We start from the raw sequence: 26,780 nt of genomic DNA, 5'->3' as shown, positions 1-26,780 counted from the left end.
ACAGCTCATTCTCAAAGAAAGGGTGAGCCAGCGTCACCAAAACACAGTTACACATCATAACACACATATACCACATAAGCAACGCTATTAGTATCCAATTTCTGCTTCAGTTCCACCACCAGTAATGGTTCTTATGCAGGCGATAAATCCAAGGGGGCATAAGCAAAGGCAAGGCACCAGGATTGTGAGCTGCACAAATCACCTCTGAGCCTGTGTCCTTTTAGAAGTGCAGGAACATAGGAGGGACGGGCAGCTTGTCAAGACGATAGTGTTGTTCAGGCATGTGAGAAGTCCTGATCAGGTAATCACAATAGTAAACAGTAAGGTTTTGAAGAAGGGTTTGTTGCTGGATATGACGAGACACCAGGTAACCATGGAATACTTGGGTGCCATAGGCTTGGGTTACTGAGATGGAACTACGAAGCACATAAATGTACTCTGAGGGTAAGTCCTTTAGCAAACTGATAATCCGTTTCCCACTTGTGATAGCTCTATACTCCATTTTGTAGCATCATGATTGTGTGGGTCAGAGTATGATATGGAGGCCGCGCACAATGAGGAGGGTATGACTCCCAACACAAGGGTCAGGTATACACCACAGGCAATCTGCTGTCTAAAGTTCAACCATCAACTAGCAACAGGTGACACATTTGAAACGAGAGGGAAGAAATGTGTATACGAACCCAACATCATGTGTTGATGACAGAGGAGGGCTTGCCATAATACTGCAAACAACACAACATTCAGACCAGGAGAACAGACAGGAGCAAAGAAAACATAAACACAACATGTGTAATTGAGAGTTTTGGCATATTACTTTCCAAGGTAGTCCTCATTCTCATGTATTGAGGATTCAGGATCCACAGCTTCCAGGTGCAGCTGTACATACTGTCCAAACAAGAAGTGCACATTTCTGCATACAAGTGCCAGAAACAATGAGATGCCACAGCAGGCTAGGAAGGCTATGATCAATAGAACTGCAAGAATGATCATACCAATATGATGTTGGTGGCATGCAATTGTTCAGAGATAAAGCCTAGAGATGAGATTGTATGATTAATGAACCGCTGCTGATTATACCAGAGATAATTGATCCACTTTGTATTCCTGTCAATTTGCACATGTAGTACGAAAATAGTCTGCATACACTATATTGCCAAAAGTATTTGCTCACCCATCCAAATAATCAGAATCAGGTGTTCCAATCACTTCCATGGCCACAGGTGTATAAAATCAAGCACCTAGGCATGCAGACTGTTTTTACAAACATTTGTGAAAGAATGGGTCGCTCTCAGGAGCTCAGTGAATTCCAGCGTGGAACTGTGATAGGATGCCACCTGTGCAACAAATCCAGTCGTGAAATTTCCTCGCTCCTAAATACTCCACAGTCAACTGTCAGCTGTATTATAAGAACGTGGAAGTGTTTGGGAACGACAGCAACTCAGCCACGAAGTGGTAGGCCACGTAAACTGACGGAGCGGGGTCAGCGGATGCTGAGGCGCATAGTGCGAAGAGGTCGCCAACTTTCTGCAGAGTCAATCGCTACAGACCTCCAAACTTCATGTGGCCTTCAGATTAGCTCAAGAACAGTGCGCAGAGAGCTTCATGGAATGGGTTTCCATGGCTGAGCAGCTGCATCCAAGCCATACATCACCAAGTGCAATGCAAAGCGTCGGATGCAGTGGTGTAAAGCACGCCGCCACTGGACTCTAGAGCAGTGGAGACGCGTTCTCTGGAGTGACGAATCGCGCTTCTCCATCTGGCAATCTGATGGACGAGTCTGGGTTTGGCGGTTGCCAGGAGAACGGTACTTGTCTGACTGCATTGTGCCAAGTGTAAAGTTTGGTGGAGGGGGGATTATGGTGTGGGGTTGTTTTTCAGGAGCTGGGCTCGGCCCCTTAGTTCCAGTGAAAGGAACTCTGAATGCTTCAGCATACCAAGACATTTTGGACAATTCCATGCTCCCAACTTTGTGGGAACAGTTTGGAGCTGGCCCCTTCCTCTTCCAACATGACTGTGCACCAGTGACCAAAGCAAGGTCCATAAAGACATGGATGACAGAGGCTGGTGTGGATGAACTTGACTGGCCTGCACAGAGTCCTGACCTCAACCCGATAGAACACCTTTGGGATGAATTAGAGCGGAGACTGAGAGCCAGGCCTTCTCGTCCAACATCAGTGTGTGACCTCACAAATGCGCTTCTGGAAGAATGGTCAAAAATTCCCATAAACACACTCCTAAACCTTGTGGACAGAAGAGCTATAACAGCTTCAACTCTTCCCAGTTGAAGCTGTTATAGCTGCAAAGGGTGGACCGACGTCATATTGAACCCTATGGATTAGGAATGGGATGTCACTTAAATTCATGTGCGAGGCATGTCAAGGCAGGTGAGCGAATACTTTTGGCAATATAGTGTATGATGATTCCTTGAGGGCATGATGTACCTCTGGAACTCCAACAGCTTCACCGTTTTAGTTTATGTACACTTTAACATTCAGGTCCCACTGCGGAAGTAAGGAAGAATTTCCTGCATGTAGGTTCTTATCTTGGTAGGATTTACTAACCATTTGTGTGGGAGCTTATGACGAGTGTGCATAAAGTGTTAAGTGGCTTCTAGACATTCATCTAGCTTATGACTGTAAGCTTTCCTTCCAAACAAGACAGGTGTATAAAGACCATGCCACAAGTGCGAGAAGTGTCTCCAGCTCACCACAATACCAAAAAGCATCTGCAATGGGCAAAGTACCTAACCTGAGACTTGGAACATTCAAGCGAACTGTAATGAAGGGTTCACACCCATTCTCAGAAGAGTTACAAGAGGGCACAACATTCACTATGGGGTGGTGCGCCTCTATAATATCAAGACAGGCCTTCTTGAGCAGCATACCCAAATCTACCCCACTTTGGGAATGAATGCACAAGGGGAAAATCTGGTCAGGTCACTTACGGACATAGGATGGTAAGTGAAGGAAGAATTCAGGGTGTGCATATGGTCCAATGGGCACCACTGGAGTCCTAGATGCAGATACTAACAGGCATATATGACAGGACATAAGGAGGAGGCATTATATCGAGGATTCAAACATTCACAAATTCCTCTGGTGGGCATAACTTGAAGGGGGTGTTAAGAACGATCATCGCATATGACACAACTACTATTCGTAGCTACTTGGCAGTAATGGAACCACTGCCAATATAGATTTGGAGATATATCCTCAATGGGAATAGCATTATGTGCATTAAATGAGAGGGAGGTGACTAAGCAGAGTATGCTAATGTTTGTTACATTAATAATGTATGAGCTACTTGCACTGTGAGTTAAGCAGTTGCCGTTTTTTGTGCAAGAAGTCGTGAAGTCTATACCTGCTTGCTGTAACTTTAACTCAGGGCGCCAACCTGGAACAGACCCTGGCCTTATATTTGTCATCCTAATAAGTCCTTTGAAGTGGTTGATCACCAATGGCTGTGGCACTTTAATGGTGGTATTGATTTGCACCATTCCATAGTCAGGGGTCCAGTGATTATTATACTGTAGCTTTCACCTGTGAGTGAATTAACAAAACTAGTGTGCTTAATACCATGTTGTGGGCCTTCCTTGTATTTGAACATAATCGTGGCCAAAAATTGTGACAATTAGAGCAAAGCCTGTGTCATTTAAAACAAGAGCTGTATAATTGAATGAGTACATGACATAATACTTTCGGGCGCTCTGCAACTTTCCGTTGTTTACACCTTGGGCCAGCATACTCAGGGCACAGCGCATATGACGTTCAACAGAGCGTTGTGTAATATATTGATTTGCGGTGTCTCTGACTCAGGTACTCTGGTGCACTAGTTGGCCTTGCATGTAGGCCTGACCTACACCTATGCCTCGTTTATGTTGGGTGCAAGAGAGACATTATCTGGTTGGTGCAATGCAGTTGAAAGTAAACCAGTATCATTTGTGACATTTGGTTTGCAGTCACTGTGCTTTACTGTCATGCCATCCAGTAATAGATGCCAGACAAATTACTTTAAAAACAAGTGTAAGCACATACTGTACTGCATGATCTGTGTTCTGATACATTTTATGGTGTTGAGAAATTGAGGCCAGCTAATATTGCGAAATCTATGGTGTCGAATGGGCATTGAGGCCGGGAGTATCAGGGTTTGTTATGATTTCTGTAGGAAGCCATTGTGACGACTCCGGAACTAGGATGAACAGAGAGAACAGGGGCTGCTCCTCGTCCCCTGATGATGATCAAGGAGCATAAATCTGTCACCGTATACCACCTTGTTTCTTTCTGGAATATTTGACAGTAGTGTGTGAGGATCTGGAACTACCAGAGTCTCAGCCACCACTGGTTTACTGGTCACAAATCATAGACCAGTCGCCATTTGTCCGAGTTGGGCTTCCTGTACGTCTACCGTTAGAGCCTTGTTCATTCACTGACCATTACATGGGTCACTATTACCTGTTTTACTGTTGTTAGTTTTAATCTAAGGTTCCTTTTATCTGCAGACATGTTCACTTGTAAATTCCTTTTTGGCACCCAACTTGCTTCCCTCATCAGTGGCCCTACATCTTTTGATTCAGATCTTCGTCAGATCATCAGAGTGATGTGAGGAGCAGCATCTATGACTTGATACCAGCTCTCCATTATTTCCAGTAGCTCCACTCCTGCTGCAAATCCTTGTTGGCCTATTATCTCTCAGTTTGACATCGTATCTTTGTCCTTCCTGCTGTTCCTCCCAAAGGGACTCGTATTCCTCTTTTAGTCCCCCCTTATCATACTTAATAATACAGTGCCAGGGGTCTCTTGCCTCTTGACAGTCCAGGCGCATGTTAGCCATGGCTTCCATTTGGCATACTCCTTCGCAGTCTTGATGCTTCTTTCTCCTTGATTTCCAACCAGTACACTTTGTCTAACAGGCACTGATATTTATCTCATCCCATCACCACATATTGGTGGGCTATCACCTCAGGTAATGTGACCCATACTCCTGTGGATCCACAATGTATATTTGCTCCTACCTTACACAACATGTCGCTTCTTAGGATATTGGCTGCCGTGTCTGGTGAATACAGTAATGGGGCTTGTATTTTGATTCCTTCCACTGTTATCCACTAGGGCTCTGTAAACTGCAATGTCTGTGTCTTTTCCGAGAAGTCTACTGTCCTGCCCAAATTCCTCCTTCTTGTGGGCCTTGTATGGGGACTGGATGTCCTCTTGATCCTCCCGTGGGTCCTCCCTGCATCTTGCACTGTAAATGTTGGCATCCTGGTTTTATGTGTCCTGGTTCATTACAGTTCCAGCAGCTTCCTCTTCATCCTGCAGTCATCCAGTGTTTCCTTAGGGCAGGTGTTCTTGCAAAACCTCCTCTGCCCTGTCCCCATCCTCGTTGCCTTCCGCTCGGGGGAGCTTGTTCCAGTCTTCCAGCTTTTTTGATTTCCTTTTTTGTTCTGTGCATCAAAGCTGCCAGCTTACTTAGCTTTTCCCTCATTCGTTGCATGTTTTGCAACATGGCCTTTTGGGCCATTTCTATGTATTCCATCCTCTCTTTCACCTTGCTCATTTCCATATCCTTCAATCTCTCCAAACTGTTTCCTCCTCCAACAAATATGGCATCCCTGTCCTTCTTTCTTCCATCTCATCCACCTACCCTTTTTCTTCATATTTTTCATCCTCCCGTTCATTACCACATTCGTGGGGTACTGTGACTTCAGTTATAAAGTTTATAAAGTCATGTAGAACCTGTAGCATTGGGTCACCTTGCCTGTCACCAGTTGTCTTCTATTCGTCCTGCCACACTAATGATTCTTTGTGCTTGCTACTCTAATTTTCCCAGGCCTTTTTTCCAAGGAGTCTTTCCCACTCCTTACACTGACTATCCAGTCAGCTCATGAGCCCCCTTCACATCCCTACCATGCAGACCTTTTCTATACCCAAACAGTGGTATCTAAGGAAACAGTCTTGGCTCATGGAGTTACCCAGCTTGCTCACCAACAGTATCCACAGGAATTTCCTTTACCAGATCCTTAACAAATCTGGTCTTTACACCTATGAATAGCGGTGTTGAATAGCGTATTTAATTGGCATATTGGGAGCCGATAAAATATGTTGGAACTCAAAGTCTCTCTCTGAGCAGACACATCACAGGGTGGTCCAGGGTCTTCTTTAATTACCTAATACTCACTACTCACTTAAGTACTAAATAAACTGATAAACAATAAAATACTCATCAGGCTTGGATGAGAAGGAGCAAATCTTGATTTTATTGCAGACAGTTGTTCAGAAAATATCTTCAGCAATATGTCTGAGTTTATAATTTATTTAAATTTTTTATACCATGTATGGGTATATATGCTGCTCAAATAATGTATAATAATACTAATAATACTTATGCCAACCGCTGTTATTTTATGTAACTTAGTCTCTTACCCTACATGTGCCTTGATTGCTAACATAATAAGCACCTTGCCTAGCTTTGCATTAATTTCTGTAGTTACCCTTTCTAGTTCTAGCCCATAATGTTTACTTAGGCTGGCTACAGCCTTGCACAGGCATCTATACTCTAGTAATTATCTTCTATTTTATGTGCTATATCTAGCTCAGACGTCTGGGATAGTGGTGCAGTGTGAACACAGAGACTGAATGCTAACACAGATAGCGGTGCAGTGTGAACACAGAGACTGAATGCTAACACAGATAGCGGTGCAGTGTGAACACAGAGACTGAATGCTAACACAGATAGTGGTGCAGTGTGAACACAGAGACTGAATGCTAACACAGAGACTGAATGCTAACACAGATAGTGGTGCAGTGTGAACACAGAGGCTGAATGCTAACACAGATAGTGGTGCAGTGTGAACACAGAGGCTGAATGCTAACACAGATAGTGGTGCAGTGTGAACACAGAGACTGAATGCTAACACAGAGACTGAATGCTAACACAGATAGTGGTGCAGTGTGAACACAGAGACTGAATGCTAACAGAGATAGCGGTGCAGTGTGAACACAGAGACTGAATGCTAACAGAGATAGCGGTGCAGTGTGAACACAGAGACTGAATGCTAACACAGATGGTGGTGCACTGTGAACACAGAGGCTGAATGCTAACACAGAGACTGAATGCTAACACAGATAGTAGTGCAGTGTGAACACAGAGACTGAATGCTAACACAGAGACTGAATGCTAACACAGATAGTAGTGCAGTGTGAACACAGACACTGAATGCTAACACAGATGGTGGTGCACTGTGAACACAGAGGCTGAATGCTAACACAGAGACTGAATGCTAACACAGATAGTAGTGCAGTGTGAACACAGAGACTGAATGCTAACACAGAGACTGAATGCTAACACAGATAGTAGTGCAGTGTGAACACAGAGACTGAATGCTAACACAGAGACTGAATGCTAACACAGATAGTAGTGCAGTGTGAACACAGAGGCTGAATGCTAACACAGATAGTGGTGCAGTGTGAACACAGAGACTGAATGCTAACACAGATAGTAGTGCAGTGTGAACACAGAGACTGAATGCTAACACAGATAGTGGTGCAGTGTGAACACAGAGACTGAATGCTAACACAGATAGCGGTGCAGTGTGAACACAGAGACTGAATGCTAACACAGATAGTGGTGCAGTGTGAACACAGAGGCTGAATGCTAACACAGATAGTGGTGCAGTGTGAACACAGAGACTGAATGCTAACAGAGATAGCGGTGCAGTGTGAACACAGACACTGAATGCTAACACAGATAGCGGTGCAGTGTGAACACAGAGACTGAATGCTAACACAGATAGCGGTGCAGTGTGAACACAGAGACTGAATGCTAACACAGAGACTGAATGCTAACACAGAGACTGAATGCTAACACAGATAGCGGTGCAGTGTGAACACAGAGACTGAATGCTAACACAGATAGCGGTGCAGGGTGAACACAGAGACTGAATGCTAACACAGATAGCGGTGCAGGGTGAACACAGAGACTGAATGCTAACACAGAGACTGAATGCTAACACAGATAGCGGTGCAGTGTGAACACAGAGACTGAATGCTAACACAGATAGCGGTGCAGTGTGAACACAGAGACTGAATGCTAACACAGATAGCGGTGCAGGGTGAACACAGAGACTGAATGCTAACACAGAGACTGAATGCTAACACAGATAGCGGTGCAGTGTGAACACAGAGACTGAATGCTAACACAGATAGTGGTACAGTGTGAACACAGAGACTGAATGCTAACAGAGATAGCGGTGCAGTGTGAACACAGAGACTGAATGCTAACACAGATAGCGGTGCAGTGTGAACACAGAGACTGAATGCTAACACAGATAGTCGTACAGTGTGAACACAGAGACTGAATGCTAACAGAGATAGCGGTGCAGTGTGAACACAGACACTGAATGCTAACACAGAGACTGAATGCTAACACAGAGACTGAATGCTAACACAGATAGTCGTACAGTGTGAAAGCAACCATGATCCGATGACTCTGAAAATCATGCAGTGTGAACTCGGCCTTACTCTTATCCATTTTTGTCTCTATTTTCAGTCATAAAAAGTATTTGGCTACATGTTGTACTTGTATGATTGTACATGAGACAAATAAAATTTGAATTTGCATTTGACAAAAAAGACCCCGAGGCTCATCAACACCTTCTGATCAATCACAAAGACCAGGTATGTGCTGGAGAGATTATATTTCTGTAATGCTGCTTTGAGATAATGTCCATTTTTAAAAGCGAAATACAAATAAATTGAATTGAATTGAACTAAATTGAAATTTCACTGTTGATTCAGGATCCACCAGATGGAGCTGGACTCTTTGTCTGTGGATCTGACCTTCCCAGCCTCTTGCCACCATGACCCTCAAAAGTAAAGTGCAAAGAGAATGAATGAATGAATGAATGAATGAATGAATGTGCTGTTTTTGCACATACCCGGTTTTTGAACATTACTTTATTAACTCTTGTAACTGTAAATCTCTAGTATTTTGTATTTTCTGTTATATTTTATTTTATAATATTTTATTTGTTACATTTTTTGTTATATTATGTACCTTAAAATTTCTAATATTTAGTATTTTTTGTTATATTTTTATTTTATTTTTTTTATTTATTGCCTTATTGCCTATGTTTGTGGATACTACTGGAAGTTGTAAATTTTCCATTGGGATGAATAAAGTATCTATCTATCTTTGAATGAATGAATGAATAATTTTCTTTGAGATTATTACAAATATGCAACTCATCTCCTTTAAAATGTTAAAAAAAAACAATAAAGTTCATTATTATTATTATTATTATTATCGATCCATTGTCTATACCCGCTTTATTCCTTATTAGGCTCAAGGGGGTCTGCTGTAGCCTATTCCAGCGCACATAGGGTGAAAGGCAGGGGTACACCCTGGACAGGTCGCTGGTCCATCTATTATTATTATTATTATTATTATTATTATTATTATTATTATTATTATTATTAAACTCTTTATTCAATAATATGGTTTTGGTTAAAGTATAAAATCACAACCATTACTACCATCTGTAATACAGAGTCAGAGACAGCATAGAAAAGATCCATGTGCTGAGTTTAATAGTCAATCAAGGCAAAAAATCCTAAATCGAGAGGCAGGGTCAGAAAGGGTATACAGGGGCAAAGATTTCTATAATCCAGAATAAACGTATACAAAAGTATAAAAACACAAATCCAAGAAACAGAGCAAGAAGTCAAAACACACAATGAACAGTAACTGTGGTAAGGAAACAGCTTGGTACGTACGAGAACTAACAATACTAAACAACTACGATTGTTGTGAGCATGGTTTAAATACCTGAAAACCCAGAAGAGAACTGCATGGCACAGAAGACTTCAATATTCCGGTGATGGCTCCCCCTGGCGATTTTGAAGGGGAAGTACAGGTAGAGCCGTTACACTATCGTACCAGTACATCTAGGATTTATTGTACATTCTAAAATACTAATTGGAAAAAAATAGTTTTAAAAACTCTCCATTATATAAAATAACAGATAACAGTAGGGATTGTGACCTATACTGTATGTACCTCTTTGTAAAAAACAAGCAAGTACATCACCCAAATATGAATTAAATATATAAAATATTCCCAGCTTTTTTAATCATGATGTTAACAAAAGAAAAACCAAATTCAACACATGCTTCCTATAACCAAAAGCCATTCTATGTGATACATATATAGAAAGTTGAGATAATCAAAATGAAGTATTAAGAAGTAAGAATTAAATCTGCTGTCGCTCCAGAGTCTCACTTCTGCTCATGTTTTCTTTAGAACTGAATCCTCTGCCTGACACGGTCTATGGCTGCAGTGATGCTGCAGTGAGACAAACAAAGAAATCATGAACATCTGGGTAATATTCCACTCAAATGAGTTATTCAGAAAGTGAAAGTCATAATCTACAAACCTCTCAACCTCCAGCCCACACTCACAGAGATTCACTAAAACCTGCTGGTGTGAAAGAGTGAAGACAAACTGCAGAGAGAGAGAGAGAGAGAGAATGAGATAATACTTATAAACCTGCTTGCAAAACATCATATATTTCTAAGATCACACAGGAGAAGCATGACTATTTTATCCTTGGAAGTTTTAAATATATAAGCAAATATCAGTCAGTATCTAGAAAACTAAGAAAAAAAACAAATTAAAAGGAAGTACCGCCTCTTCGTCCCAGTTGAAGACAGTTGTCCTAAAATGCTCAGCTACGACTTTGAGCTCGTACAGACGAGTTACCTCGAGTGTTTCACGCAGAGCTCCATCACGAGCACAGCACTTAGAAATCTCCTGCATGGCCTCATTCATTTTATTCCTCTTCTACAAACAATAAGATAATATTTAATCTAGTGTGAAATTTGAATAAGTTTAAAAAAAGCAAAATAAGCATTTCAGGTGTTTTAACTATAGACTGTAAACCAGGGTCTTTCTTTTTTTTTTTTGCCAATAGCTTCACATCTGACGGCTGTAATGAAGAACAAAGCAGATTCTTTGTGACTGTTAACAGACGAGACGTCTAAGAATTTTGTTTTTGTAATTCACCTTATTTTAATATTCAATTCAATTCATTTCTATAGCACTTCTAACAATGGATATTGTCTCAAAGTAGCTTTACAGAAGTATAGAAACATAGAAGGAAAAAAAAGTTTAAAGTTAAGTAACTATTTTTCCATATTTTATCCCTAATGAGCAAGCCTGAGGCTTAATAGGTTGTCAACTGTTACTTTTTTTTTACCTAAAATACATTTAAACACATGATTGGACAAAGAAGACATTGATCTGATACAGTAATTGTTGTTTTGGTTTTTTTTAAACACAAAGATATGTTCCACTGAAACTTTGTCGAAGTCTCACATGGACTGAAATCTGTCACCTTATGCCTGCCCACTGCCTGCAAATCACCCTGCAGTAAGTATATTTTGGGATTATAGAGTAGATGTAGAGGATAATACTGCAGCTATAAATACGAGATATATTTATAAATAAGTATAATTACAGGTGTGTGAGGTAAAGGTGTGAATTTGCACAGGAAATGGTGCACTTACTCTCTGAAGCTCATTATATTGTCTTTTAAGAGACTGTTTTCTTCTGTGGTTCTGTTCTTTTCTGATCCTGTTCTGTTGGATTAACAGTGGAACATTTGTGCTTTCTACGACACTGGTCAAATCAAAGTTGCGTGACTTGAATTCGTAATCCTTGAATTCGTAATCTGGAGACCATCCCAGAAATTCACTCAGCGGGGTCTGGAGCATGGACTACAAAATATATTGCATATAAAAAATTAAGTAAACATAATACATTTAATGTAATAACAAAATAATCGAATGATACATACAACAACCTCTCTAATTAAAGCAATTAACATTCTATTATATTATTTATTTAGTATTTGGTATGAATAGTATACAATTAAAACCTTTATGATTACTTTTTATTTATTTATTTTTTTATTATTTTACATACCCTGTTCCCATAATTACAGGGTGTCTGATTCTTCTCCCATTTGGTCACGTTTTCCTTTATATAATTAAACTGGTCCTGAAGAGTGGTCTCCCTGAGATCGATCTATCACACAAAGAGAAAAAGAAAAGTAAAAATAATAATAATAATAATAATGGTCAGAAATTTAGCTTCTTTTAGAATACATACAAAGCTGGCCAAATTCTGGATTCTGATTGATCAGAATGTGTTGAAAGTAAAATAATCAAAGGCAGGATGATAGCCACACATCCCCAACCGCAATTTTTACTGAATTGAGACATGATACCTTTTATATATGTATATGTATTACATTTAATGTTGTGAAACTCTTCTCCTCATTAAAGCTGTAAACACTTGTTTCTTCAGCGGTCTCTCTTTATTTTCTCTCTTCAAGTTAATTAAAGAAAAATCACAGCTTATCGACTTTTTTTTTTTACTGAGAAAACGCAAACTCCCCTGTCCTGAAGATGTAGGAAAACTTCAAGTTCCAGCTTTACCTCTGACTGGTACACACTGGAGACTCCTTCCATATATTTCTCCTTGCAAAAACTTCACCATTTCAACGATTATTTATGTTTTTAAATCCATTTCTCTGAAATGTCTGAATGAGATGCTGCTATGTAAAAGCTAACATGTCAAAGTGATGTGCAGCTACGCAACTGTCAGAGCTGCTGTTATAGAACGGATCAACAAACTCATTAACACCTTCTGACCAATCACAATCCAGAACATAACAGCGCTCTGGTGTACGCTTCTATAAATAAATGGATCCCATTCTAATTGCTGTGGTATAAGAGGAATAAAACACTTCAAGATGTTCTGTTAGCTTCAGGATGTCGTCAATTATTAGTGTGATTGCGTAAGCACTCGTTATCGTCACTCTTTATTATTATTATTCTGGTTTCCTGGGCGCGCTACTAGTCCTAAATGATAATAGCTAGAAACATGGTTCCAACACTAAAATGTTGCGCATATTGTGCTTATGTATGTTATTACTTTTCATGCTGATAAGTATTATAGTTAATTTTATATGAATTTTTAAACGCAATACGGAGGTTTGTTTTTTTAAAGTCGTATCGTCTTTAAACTAACATTTAAGCAGAGTGCACACAGCAGTTCATTTAGCCTTTGTGGCTGTGTGGTACATTGTTAGTGCACCCGTCTGCCATGCGGGAGACACGGGTTCGAGACCCACTCAGGGTTGTATTTATATATTATTTCTTGCAATAGTTTAAGCAACATATTGCTTAAACGAGAATAGCTAGAAATATGCTTCCAACGCTAAAATGCTGCTTAGGTTTGCTATTAGTTTTCATGCTGATAAGTATTATAGTTTATTTTATATGGATTTGTAAACTGTGTGTGTGACATCAGCTAGAGTGAGGGAAGAGGTTTTTTTAAGGATGCATTGTCTTAAAAACTGTTCCTACCTTGAATTCTTACTCTACAGCCACATAAACTACCTTAAACTTTTTAAACTGTGACTTTAGCTTGTATATACTATTTGACAATGTATTGCAATAGTTTAATAACACGCATTTTCTTCTGGAAATGCAAAATTCTAGTTTTACTCTAACATCAGTCACACAAGCATTTTTATTTCTTTTATAAAACACTAACTTTTTTGGTATGGTGCAGCCAGTAAGCTGTGAAAGCATCGGCGAGGTACGCGTTCCTTTTCTTATCGTAGAAGCAAGCATACGAGCTCTGATCTGGATTACTCGCTGCCACGGCGTACACTGAAATCACAAATTAGAGGTTTTAAAGAGATGCCAATAAACTCTTTACTTTATTTCTCAGAAATAAGAAATGTTCTAACCATTGCCCAATCTTGGCAGCTCTTCCAGCATTGATCCAGCATGGCATGCTTCCATGTAAATAACCATCTGCAAGGGCAAAGAAATGGCATTCGATGTTAGGAATGAAGTGTTCACAAACACACAGGGAGCCATGTCCTGAAACGTTTAGATGAGGTGTTGTGGCATGTCTAATCAGGTAGTAATACGGTTCAAACCACACCTACATTGGTTTACAAACATCGATGCAAGCTGTCTTTTATCCCCAAGAAGTTTCCAGCAGTTTCTGCTTTTCTAATGAGGTCAAATTTGGTGTGATTGATGACAAATATGAAAACCCTGCGCTAGCATCTGCAGATGTATAAATTAGCACTAAATGATGTCTTATGGATCCCCTTTCGGTATTATTTGATATATATATATACTGTATATATATATATATACACTATATTGCCAAAAGTATTCACTCATCCATCCAAATAATCAGAATCAGGTGTTCCAATCACTTCCATGGCCACAGGTGTATAAAATCAAGCACCTAGGCATGCAGACTGTTTTTACAAACATTTGTGAAAGAATGGGTCGCTCTCAGGAGCTCAGTGAATTCCAGCGTGGAACTGTGATAGGATGCCACCTGTGCAACAAATCCAGTCGTGAAATTTCCTCGCTCCTAAATATTCCACAGTCAACTGTCAGCTGTATTATAAGAACGTGGAAGTGTTTGGGAACGACAGCAACTCAGCCACGAAGTGGTAGGCCACGTAAACTGACAGAGCGGGGTCAGCGGATGCCAACTTTCTGCAGAGTCAATCGCTACAGACCTCCAAACTTCATGTGGCCTTCAGATTAGCTCAAGAACAGTGCGCAGAGAGCTTCATGGAATGGGTTTCCATGGCCGAGCAGCTGCATCCAAGCCATACATCACCAAGTGCAATGCAAAGCGTCGGATGCAGTGGTGTAAAGCACGCCGCCACTGGACTCTAGAGCAGTGGAGACGCGTTCTCTGGAGTGACGAATCGCGCTTCTCCATCTGGCAATCTGATGGACGAGTCTGGGTTTGGCGGTTGCCAGGAGAACGGTACTTGTCTGACTGCATTGTGCCAAGTGTAAAGTTTGGTGGAGGGGGGATTATGGTGTGGGGTTGTTTTTCAGGAGCTGGGCTTGGCCCCTTAGTTCCAGTGAAAGGAACTCTGAATGCTTCAGCATACCAAGACATTTTGGACAATTCCATGCTCCCAACTTTGTGGGAACAGTTTGGAGCTGGCCCCTTCCTCTTCCAACATGACTGTGCACCAGTGACCAAAGCAAGGTCCATAAAGACATGGATGACAGAGTCTGGTGTGGATGAACTTGACTGGCCTGCACAGAGTCCTGACCTCAACCCGATAGAACACCTTTGGGATGAATTAGAGCGGAGACTGAGAGCCAGGCCTTCTCGTCCAACATCAGTGTGTGACCTCACAAATGCGCTTCTGGAAGAATGGTCAAAAATTCCCATAAACACACTCCTAAACCTTGTGGACAGCCTTCCCAGAAGAGTTGAAGCTGTTATAGCTGCAAAGGGTGGACCGACGTCATATTGAACCCTATGGATTAGGAATGGGATGTCACTTAAGTTCATATGCGAGTCAAGGCAGGTGAGAGAATACTTTTGGCAATATAGTGTATATATATATATATATATATATATATACAGTGTTGGGGAGTAACTAGTTACATGTAACGGTGTTACGTAACTTAATTACAAAATAAATGTAACTCGTAAATGTAACAGTAACTCGTTACAGTTACTTAGAAAAATATGTAATTAAATTACAGTTACTTATGAAAATGTTAAAGATTACAAATAGAGTTACATCTGAATATTTTCTTTAAAAAAACTAGTATATGTTAAATGATATTAATTTGTTGTTTGAGTTTGTTAAAGCGGTGCTATCCTGATGATTCTGATTGGTTCTTTGTTTTGAATTTGCGGAGCATCTGCTAATTACATTAATCCACATTGCCGCTGAAAGCTTTAGGCCAATACACTGTCTGAGAGTGACCACCATGGCGAGTGATAAAAATGCATTTCAGTCCTGGAAATTTAAAAATAATTTCATCCTGAAATCCAGTAAGGGGCAAATATAACAGTTCAGGGGGAAATTAGTTTCCCGGCTGTTAAAATGCTTTCAGCATCAAAGGCTTCAATGTTGAACCTGAGGAAGCATCTGCAGGTATGGAACCTAGCCTTTCTTTATTTTATAATATATTTAAAATGTTAAATTTTTGTCATTATTGTGAGTGTACAGAAATAAAAACAGACCCTTTAGTTTGGAATGATATATTACTCATTTCTGTATAATAAAAAGTGACGGAGTGGTCAGTTGATTTACTGAAGCTGCTGTGTGGAAAAAAATCCACTAAAACGCGCCTGCGCATTCATCGAGCCCACAGAGTACTCAAGACCTGTATTCATAACATTCACAACAATTAGCTAGTCTGCTAGCCATGGGCGTCGCTAGGCCATTTTAAAGCCCCCCTAAAATTCTGTGATTCTCCATAAACTGTACAAGAATAAGTGACCGCCTCAGTCCACTTTACATTTCATATGAAAACTCCAGCAGACTTTCGGCTCCTCCCCCTCTTTCAGCGCGTTCTTCAATCCGCAGACCGCGGCGTCACAGAGCGAGGATCAGAGGACAAGTGTGTGTGTGAGTGTGTGTGTGTGTGTATGTGTGTGTGTGTGTGTGTGTGTGATCAGGAAGACTCGTATTTGTCTTGTTCAGTTATACACATCTATGTAATACAGTGGAATGCTGCATTACGTTTCCCATCCTACCCTGTTAGTCAATCCTTTATTTTATTTTATTTACTTATTTATTATTTATTTTTACTATTATACCCTCATTGGGGGCGGAGCCCCCCTTAAATGAAAATCCTAAAATCGTCCCTGCTGCTAGCTCCCTTTACCAGGTACACTTCTATTTCTGAACCCTTTGACAGTAAATATATATCTCACACTTTTCCTCCTTGTAAATGTGTTGGTGTCAGATCTAATATAACTCAGTTATTTTAGCGCTGTAGTGTACATTATGATGACTCTTTACAGATTATGTTTTTTTTTTCCAAGGCATTGTTACTTGCCAGTGTGTCCTGTCATAGCTATGCAAAGATCTGATTCCTAAAACAGTATTAAACAGGTTTTGTTCTGAAGTCTGGTTTTGTGGCTGTGGTTAAAATTAAATTAATATAATCTTAATTCAAGTGATGAAAGATTTAAAATTCTAACAGTAAACAGAGTTGAGTTCTACTGTAAGGTTAACCCTGCCTGGGATAAATGTTTGGAAATGATTTTGTTGAAAATTTCCATTAGAAACTTAAATGTAATCGAATGTAATCAGTTACTTTACTTTTATAAAATCATTGGAAAGTTACACGACTTATTACATTTTAAACAGAGGAACCTGTAATCGGGAACCTATTTCCAAAGTAACCTACCCAACACTGTATGCATATACAGTATATATATATATATATATATATTTATATATATATACACACAGTATCTCACAAAAGTGAGTACACCCCTGACATTTTTGTAAATATTTAAAGAAATATGTAAAGAAATGACCCTCTGCTCCAATGTACAGTAGTGAGTGTCCAGTCTGTATAACAGTGTAAATTTGCTGTCCCCTCAAAATAACTCAACACACAGCCATTAATGTCTAAACCGTTGGCAACAAAAGTGACTCCACCCCTAAGTGGAAATGTCCAAATTGGGCCCAAAGTGTCAATATTTTGTGTGGCCACCATTATTTTCCAGCACTGCCTTAACCCTCTTGGGCATGGAGTTCACCAGAGCTTCACAGGTTGCCACTGGAGTCCTCTTCCACTCCTCCATGATGACATCACAGAGCTGGTGGATGTTAGAGACCTTGCGCTCCCCCACCTTCCATTTGAGGATGCCCCACAGATGCTCAATAGGGTTTAGGTCTGGAGACATGCTTGGTCAGTCCATCACCTTTACCCTCAGCTTCTTTAACAAGGCAGTGGCCGTCTTGGAGGTGTGTTTGGGGTCATTATCATGTTGGAATACTGCCCTGCGGCCCAGTCTCCGAAGGGAGGGGATCATGCTCTGCTTCAGTATGTCACAGTAAATGTTGGCATTCAGGGTTCCCTCAAAGAACTGTAGCTCCCCAGTGCCGGCAGCACTCATGCAGGCCCAGACCAGGACACTCCCACCACCATGCTTGACTGTAGGCAAGACACACTTGTCTTTGTACTCCTCACCTGGTTGCCCCCACACACGCTTGACACCATCTGAACCAAATAAGTTTATCTTGGCCTCATCGGACCACAGGACATAGTTCTGGCCATGCCCTTAGTCTGCTTATCTTCAGCAAACTGTATGTGAGCTTTCTTGTGCATCATCTTTAGTAGAGGCTTCCTTCTGGGACGACAGCCATGCAGACCAACTTGATGCAGTGTGTGGCGTATGGTCTGAGCACTGACCGGCTGACCCCCCACCCCTCTGACAGGCTGACCCCCCACCCCTTCAACCTCTGCAGCAATGCTGGCAGCACTCATACGTCTATTTCCCAAAGACGACCTCCGGATATGACACTGAGCACGTACACTCAACTTCTTTGGTGGACCATGGCGAGGCCTGTTCTGAGTGGAACCTGTCCTGTAAAACTGCTGTATGGTCTTGCCCACCGTGCTGCAGCTCAGTTTCAGGGTCTCGGCAATCTTCTTATAGCCTAGGCCATCTTTATGTAGAGCAACAAATCTTTTTTTTCAGATCCTCAGAGAGTTCTTTGCCATGAGGTGCCATGTTGAACTTCCAGTGACCAGTATGAGAGAGTGTGAGAGCGATAACACCAAATTTAACACACCTGCTCCCCATTCACACCTGAGACCTTGTAACACTAACGAGTCACATGACACCGGGGAGGGGAAATGGCTAACTGGGCCCAATTTGGACATTTCCTCTTAGGGGTGTAGTCACTTTTGTTGCCAACGGTTTAGACATTAATGTCTGTGTGTTGAGTTATTTTGAGGGGACAGTAAATTTACACTGTTATACAGGCTGGACACTCACTACTGTACATTGGAGCAGAGGGTCATTTCTTCAGTGTTGTCACATGAAAAGATATAATAAAATACACAAATGTCAGGGGTGTACTCACTTTTGTGAGATACTGTATATATATATATATATATATATATATATATATATATATATATATATATATATATATATATATATATATATATATATGTGTGTGTGGTCCCATTTTTTCTGCCAAAACAGTCCTGACCCGTCAAGGCATGGACTCCACTAGATCCCTGAAGATGTGCTGTGGTAAGTCCTGTAAGTCCTGATGTGGAGTCTCCATGGATCGGACTTGTTTGTCCAGCACATCCCACAGATGCTGGATTGGACTGAGATTTGGAGGCCAAGTCACCACCTCAAACTGGTTCCTGAAACAAACCATTCCTGACCCATTTTGTCAAAGTAACATCCACATGGATGCAGGACCCAAGGTTTCCCAGCAGAACACTGACCGAAGCAGGACACTGCCTCCGCCGGCTCGCCTTTTTCCCATAGTGCATCCTGGTGCCATGTGTTCCCCAGGTGAGAGACGCACACGCACCCGGCCATCCATGTGATGTAAAAGAAAACCTGATCCATCAGCCCAGGCCACCTTCTTCCATTGCTCCGTGGTCCAGTTCTGACCCATTTTTCCGCTTGTCCATTTTTCCTGCACATCAACTTTGAGGACATCACTTGCTGCCTAATATATCCCACCCACTAACAGGTGCCATGAGGAGATCATCAGTGTTATTTACATCACATGGCACAATGTTTTACCTGATCAGTGTATAATGTATTTGCTTTTGATTTTTTTCTACAGTGCCTTATATTCTAGTTCTACATGTAGCATGTCCTGATTTGACCTCTTCCTGGTTTTTGACCATGAATATGCAGCACTCTAGTATGTTGCTGACCCTCATCATGGACTATGTGAGTTTCCATACATTACATAATAATCATAGTAACATCATAGTGAACAAATTTGGTAAGGTTGATCAGAGATCTTTATATCATTGTAACATTTATCTACCTGTGAAAATTTGTCTTTCCTGGACATCTCTTTCACTGTGTCGATGAGATCGGGTGCATAAAGCTGTAATATACAACAACCGATCAATACAATTAACATTAAAGTACTTTATTACTGTACCAAAGAAGCTCTAACAGGATTCTGTTTCGATGATTTTAAATAAATTATCAGTTATGCTTTTGCAACCAAGAAAACTGAAATCTGATGGCACTTACTGTAGAGTTAGGAAAGTGAAAGATTCCGTGACTTCCGTGGTCTGATAAGTAGATGAAGATGGAATCATTCGGACCACTGAAACAGCAAATAAACGTCAACATGCAAAAACATCTCCGAAAATTATTTCAGGAACATTTTCATCATCACAAATTACAGAGAATAAAACTTCAAAACTCCACCCCTTAAGTGTCAATCTCTCTCTCTTTCTCTCTCTCTCCCCCTCTCTCTCTTTCTCTCTCTTTAATTTCAGTATTAAAACCAAGAGCTCTCATGAGTTTGAATGAATTTGTTTGGGAATGATTATAAAATGGCCAGTTTGAGTGTACAGTAAACAGAAGAGTCTAACAGGAGAGAAGCATTATAGACGGATTTATACCTTTCGATGACTTTTTTCGGTCCTCTTTTCCTGATAGCTCGTGAATCTCCACGCAGGACAGCCAGAAAGTTTGCAGCTGATACGTCCTAGTAATAAATTCAACAGCAGTTTAATTTCCACTTTGTTTAATAAATGGGGGTTTATTACTGTATGCTACAAAACACAGTACCTCTCTGGTGTAGTCTTTAGGAACCCCAGCGTAAACATCTTCACCTCCAGGTACATTGATTATGTTGCCACGGAACGGATTTCTGAAGAAAAAAAATATGTATATCCATCCATCCAACCATACATCCTCTACACTGCTTCTCCTACCGGGAACCTGAAGTCTTTCCAAGGAGACTCGGGGGACAGGGCTGGGTTTACCACAAAGCCACCAATTATTATTATTGATATATTGTAGATCTCGGCATGAGTGTGCGTCACCGTTTGTTTATGACCTCATCTTATTACCGTGATATCCTTTGTTTTGTCCTAGAAATTCTTTCTGTTCTGTTTTGAGAACATTTTGCTGAACACAGACACTCAGTGAAGGTTCCGTCTTCCGTATCTTAGATAGTCCTTTTTGTAATAAACTCACAAAACTTCCAGTGAACACGTCAACCACCATGTCTGTTTCTGCTGACGTCTTTTTTTACCTATAGATAATAATGAAGCTTATACCTTTCTTCTGTATAAATACTCCCTGTTTATCTCATTAAATTTTGAAGAGTTCAATCACTGTCTCTGTGTGGTTCTTTAGCATATCTTTCCTGAATTAATCTCTGGAGGCAGCGGCAGCAGCGCGACTCGGGTTTCTTCTCCGAGGGAACCCGAAAATTCTAACAGTTTTCTGGGGGCTGAGTCCGGATAATCTCAAAGCAGGACATAAGGAGAAAACTCTTCTTTCTTTCTGCTTCCATGTGGTTATATTCTGTTATCTCAGTTAGGATTACACAGATTTCACAATCTTAACCTGTGGTGTTTCTGTCAGGGTAATTTTGTTAAGAATTAATGGCACATGAAATGTGTAATGAATAAGTGAAAGAAGCTGATAAGTTGTTCATCAGTTTTCTGTTCATTCCCCGGTTCTGCTGGGAGGTACTCTTTGTTCAACGGTCTGCCAGGAGGTATTGTTCATTTCCTGGTCCACCGGAAACTATTATTCTTTCCCCAGTCCACCAGGAGGTATTGAAACCAGTTTGAGATAGGGAGCACGATAAAACTTAAAATAAATAGCCCTCCGATTCAAAGCCTGACAGAGAAGTTGTTTTAGCTTGTCCCACCGCAACACTTCCCACTCCCACGGCTCACATACCGCCACCTTATGCTCCACCCATACTAAAGAAAGACAAAGAGACAGGAAGAGGGACAGGAGAAATCTGAAACTCTAGTCGTTAGATATATTCTGCAACCTTAGCTTCATTCTACTGAAATAAATGCCACAGCTCCCTTTGTGCAGATGGGTAAGTCATTCCACATTTCTTCTTCGAGCATGAGTGAAATCAAAGCTATTTGCAATTCTCCTTTCCCTGTTACCATCCTAGTAGATTTGTTGATGCTTTGAGGCAGCATACATGTTATGCCCAGTTAAATGGTCCGGACTTTCATTGCATTTTACTTAACACTTGATAATGATGTAACAGAGGATATATTGATTGAAAATATTGCTAACTTGAATCAAGTCTATGATAAACCCAGGGAACCTAGAACTGATACCAGAGTCGCTACTTATGAGTGGAGTGAGCCAGATCATTTACCACAATTTTATACACAGCTCCACACGTTTCTGTTGAATCGAGCACAGGGCCAACAAGACATATCTCATTCTGCTAATGCTAAGCAAGCTCATAATGAGACTCCCAGTGCTTTTGTTAATCGTTTTAAAGGAGAATGGGAAGGAAGCTCTCATCTCCCAGTGACAAAGCAGTATGCCTCACTCTTTATTAATTCCTGTCTTAATAATATGAATAGTGAGACAGCACAACTGATCAGAGTGACCTCACAGAGTTTACAAACTATGACAGTAGCTGCATTTGCAACCAGAATTAGAGAACTCAAATCAGCTGGTGCTTTTGATAACACTCTCAAGTCTGTGAAACCTATGTTGGCCTCAGCCTCTGAAGGCTAATCTCACCACCGCAGCCGTCAAAAGCCTGGTTTTCTATGGGAGCAAAACGCTTAATGTGTAATTAAATGCGTTGGGTTCTTATTCTGGGCTCATATGCTTGTCTGTACATAGTATACAGTAATACCTTGACTTAGGAGTGTAATTGGTTCTGTGTCCGAGCTCGTAACTCAATTTGCTCGTATATCAAGTCAAATTTCTCCATTAAAATGAATTGAAATGCTATTAATCCGTTCCGGCCCCCCAAAAACCATACCAATTTTTTTTGTTACGTGTTTTTAAAGAAGAAAAATGTACTTTATAAATAACAAATAATGTATAAAACAATAATAATCCATAATAAAAGAGAATGTAAAGAAATAAACTGGTTTAAAGTGGTTTAAACTGGTTTAAAGTGTATTTACGTTGAAGATCAGACGAAGAGGCTGGCGGAGGGGGAGGAGATTGGCGGAGGAGGGGGGCGGAGTTTTTCATTTCGTGCTCTATCACTTAACCTAACTTACTCACTACACACTTAATCCTACTATTAATTGCTAAATTTAACTTACACACTATGCTACTTAATTGCTTAATTGCTACTTAAACTTAATTGCTACTTTTTTTCTTCACTTAATCATCATCTCTGACTTCTGCCTTTTTCTCCACACTTTCCTCGCTTTCCCTTGCAGGGCGTTTCAATAAAAACCTGTCCAAGGAGGTTTGTTTCTTCCTCCCTTTCAAAATGTTTGGAAAATGAGTGATGAAGTGTCTTTACACAGCACCAACGCACGACCTGGAGAGATAACCACGTGAACTGACCACTCGCTGGGTGACCGAGTGGTGGGTGGAGTTAAGCTCGCGCGCTCGTAACTCAGATCTCGGCTCGAATCTTAAAGCAAAAAATCAACCGAGCGACGAGTATCTCGGAAAACTCGTGAGTTGATTCACTCATAAGTCAAGGTTTCACTGTAGTCTATTAATAATGTGTTCACCGAGTTTGGTGTGTTTACAACATTGTTTTAATGCATTAAGCCACGTTAAGCGTTTTTCATGTTAAGCGTTTTAGAATGTCCCATACTCACTCTTCATTATAAGCGATGTCATCATACATCATCACCACAATCTGATCATCAGGAATACCGTTCTCTCGCACGACCTGGTAAGCGTGACACACATCGGCCTGGGGAAAAAACACGATTTTAGCTTTTAAACTGGACGGGTTTAATCATCAGATCATGAACCGTAAATGACCTATAATTAGCGATTTATTTAGATGGCTCATAAAAAGAGAAACAATAAATTGATGCCACTGTCTTTAATATTCTCACCTGGTGTCTGTAGTTTTCCCAGTCTTTAGAACCCGCTGCCAGGAGAACCCACTGTTTCCCGTTGGTGTTTTCCATGTCAAAGATCAATGTTCCTGCAAATATTCTGACAACTTTCTGTAACTGAGCTTTAAAATAAAATTAAACGTTAAAGTATAAAAATTACAAAATAGCAGTTCACAGCTTTAATGATAATTATTCAGCATCAGTTTCCAATGTTCCACTAAAACAAAAATAAACCTAGTTCTGTTTTATTAATTCTACTGACATTAATCCGATTCTATCCGAATTCTTTTGCATTTCTCTTCAAGCAGAAACTCGCTGATTCTTACCTCTTTGCCTCCTGTGACCATTATCCCGGTGTCACGAACGGACACGTCAGTTTTTATCACCAGCTAACTTTCACTTTCGTTTCAGCTGGAATCATAATGAAATGTATAAACTTTCTAAGATTTTAACTTTCACTTTCCAGAAAAACTGGTGTCGGGTTTCAGCACCACTGGGTGTTCGGTCACTTTCTTCCAAACTTTTAATAAAATATAAACTTCCTGGGAATTATAGACTCTCTCTCTCTCTCTCTCTCTAATAAAAATCAGACACTGTGGATGAGAAAAGCAAAAATAGATTTTATTGCAAAAATCGCAATCAACTCCAGATCAAGTTAAGACGTCCCTGAATGATCTGACTCTGAATCTCTCCTGTATTTATGTCACATGTGCCGCAGTAGAACCTCTTCATTTGCTTTTCCTTTCTTCCAATCTAAAAATCCCCCTTATATTCTATGTTCAGCTCTTCAGATTGCCTTTATGTTCTGCTTTTAGCTCATTAGGTTCTTTGATTTTCAACTTATTGAATTCCCCTTATTTGTATGTGCCACACTAAAATACTTCTCTACAGCACACTGAGCTGAGTGGACATTTTTCCTGGGCAATCTCCCTGTTTATCATGGGTGTCTCCTCTCCTCCGTTCTATCACATCCTACCAGCTGTGACCGAGCTGCATGCCTCCTCTCAGACTGAAAAGGACACTGTGAGGAGTCCTGATTTAGCAAAACCCACAGCTACAGTAAGTAGTTACTTTTGTGTGTGTGTATATATACAGGGGTTGGACAATGAAACTGAAACACTGGCCAATTTAGTGTTGGAGGTTTCATGGCTAAATTTGACCAGCCTGGTGGCCAGTCTTCATTGATTGCACATTCCACCAGTAAGAGCAGAGTGTGAAGGTTTAATTAGCAGAGTAATAGCACAGTTTTGCTTAAAATATTGCAATGCACACAACATTATGGGAGACATATCAGAGTTCAAAAGAGGACAAATTGTTGGTGCACGTCTCGCTGGCGCATCTGTGACTAAGACAGCAAGTCTTTGTGATGCATCAAGAGCCACGGTATCCAGGGTAATGTCAGCATACCACCAAGAAGGACGAACCACATCCAACAGGAGTAACTGTGGACGCAAGAGGAAGCTGTCTGAAAGGGATGTCCGGGCGCTAACCCGGATTGTATCCAAAAAACATAAAACCACAGCTGCCCAACTCACTGCAGAATTAAATGTGCACCTCAACTCTCCTGTTTCCACCAAAACTGTCCGTCGGGAGCTCCACAGGGTCAATGTACATGGCCGGGCTGCTATAGCCAAACCTTTGGTCACTCGTGCCAATGCCAAACGTCGGTTTCAATGGTGCCAGCAGCGAAAATCTTGGGCTGTGGACAATGTGAAACATGTATTGTTCTCTGAGGAGTCCACCTTCACTGTCTTTCCCACATCCGGGAGAGTTACGGTGTGGAGAAGCCCCAAAGAAGCGTACCACCCAGACTGTTGCATGCCCAGAGTGAAGCATGGGGGTGGATCAGTGATGGTTTGGGCTGCAATATCATGGCATTCCCTAGGCCCAATACTTGTGCTAGATGGGCGCGTCACTGCCAAGGACTACCGAACCATTCTGGAGGACCATGTGCACCCAATGGTTCAAACATTGTACCCTGAAGGCGGTGCCGTGTATCAGGATGATAATGCACCAATACACACAGCAAGACTGGTGACAGAGTGGTTTGATGAACATGAAAGTGAAGTTGAACATCTCCCATGGCCTGCACAGTCACCAGATCTAAATATTATTGAACTTTGGGGTGTTTTGGAGGAGCGAATCAGGAAATGTTTTCCTCCACTAGCATCACGTAGTCACCTGGCCACTATTCTGCAAGAAGAATGGCTCAAAATCCCTCTGGCCACTGTGCAGGACTTGTATCTGTCATTCCCAAGACAAATTGATGCTGTATTGGCCGCAAAAGGAGGCCCTACACCATACTAAGAATTATTGTGGTCTAAAACCAGGCGTTTCAGTTTCATTGTCCAACTGTATATATATATATATATATATATATATATATATATATATATATATATATATATATATATATATATATATATACCAATCAGCCATAACATTATGACCAGTGCCAGGTGAAGTGAATAAGACTGAGTATCTCCTCATCATGGCCCCTGTTAGTGGGTGGGATATATTAGGCAGCAGGTGAACATTTTGTCCTCAAAGTTGATGTTAGAAGCAGGAAAAATGGACAAGTGTAAGGATTTGAGCGAGTTTGACCAAAAGGGCCAAATTGTGATGGCTAGACCACTGGATCAGAGCATCTCCAAAACTGCAGCTCTTGTGGGGTGTTCCCGGTCTGCAGTGGTCAGTATCTATCAAAAGTGGTCCAAGGAAGGAACAGTGGTGAACCGGTGACCGGGTCAAGGGTGTTCAAGGCTCATTGATGCACGTGGGGAGAGAAGGCTGGCCCGTGTGATCCGATCCAACAGACGAGCTACTGTTGCTCAAACTGCTGAAGAAGTTAATGCTGTTTCTGAT

General features: G+C 40.9%; 1 protein-coding gene and 1 long non-coding RNA gene across 9 annotated transcripts in view; one reads left to right on the top strand and one right to left on the bottom strand.

Moving 5' to 3' along the window:
• Positions 1-9,537: 9,537 nt before the first annotated feature.
• Positions 9,538-24,779, bottom strand: LOC131363829 (legumain-like). Of its 4 annotated transcripts, none has more exons than XM_058406749.1 (14): positions 24,242-24,779; positions 23,913-24,004; positions 23,667-23,764; positions 20,668-20,749; positions 20,499-20,584; positions 20,122-20,197; positions 19,907-19,969; positions 13,820-13,886; positions 13,621-13,739; positions 11,983-12,084; positions 11,565-11,774; positions 10,684-10,839; positions 10,433-10,500; positions 9,538-10,341 (listed from the first exon to the last, which is right to left on the bottom strand). In XM_058406749.1, the coding sequence occupies exons 2-14, from the start codon at positions 23,985-23,987 to the stop codon at positions 10,296-10,298; spliced, it is 1,248 nt and encodes a 415-aa protein (XP_058262732.1). In that variant the 5' UTR covers positions 23,988-24,004; positions 24,242-24,779; the 3' UTR covers positions 9,538-10,295. The 4 variants fall into 4 exon arrangements, with proteins under 4 accessions (XP_058262732.1, XP_058262731.1, XP_058262730.1 ...); XM_058406748.1 differs by having other exon boundaries at positions 23,913-24,037; positions 24,242-24,778; XM_058406747.1 differs by lacking the exon at positions 24,242-24,779 and having other exon boundaries at positions 23,913-24,212.
• LOC131363844 (uncharacterized) overlaps positions 21,660-26,780 on the top strand; it is a 16,988-nt gene continuing 11,867 nt past the window's right edge. For all 5 annotated transcript variants that reach the window (XR_009206387.1, XR_009206388.1, XR_009206386.1 and 2 more), the window contains exons 1-2: positions 21,660-21,943; positions 24,807-24,974. This is a non-coding gene — a long non-coding RNA (uncharacterized LOC131363844). The remainder of the gene's footprint in view (positions 21,944-24,806; positions 24,975-26,780) is intronic.

Source organism: Hemibagrus wyckioides, linkage group LG13, assembly GCF_019097595.1.
Source record: "Hemibagrus wyckioides isolate EC202008001 linkage group LG13, SWU_Hwy_1.0, whole genome shotgun sequence".
Lineage (NCBI taxonomy): Eukaryota > Metazoa > Chordata > Actinopteri > Siluriformes > Bagridae > Hemibagrus > Hemibagrus wyckioides.
The sequence above is the reverse complement of the archived record's forward strand: the minus strand, read 5'-3'. Positions and strand labels throughout refer to the sequence as shown.

Coding starts and splice junctions, on each gene's coding strand:
- LOC131363829 (XM_058406749.1), bottom strand. CDS start 23,987: ATGGAAAACACCAACGGGAAACAGTGGGTTCTCCTGGCAGCGGGTTCT. Junction 12,085..13,620: donor GGCTGCACCATACCAAAAAA/GTTAGTGTTTTA, acceptor TTTGTGTGATAG/ATCGATCTCAGGGAGACCAC. Junction 10,501..10,683: donor TCAACTGGGACGAAGAGGCG/GTACTTCCTTTT, acceptor CTCTCTCTGCAG/TTTGTCTTCACTCTTTCACA.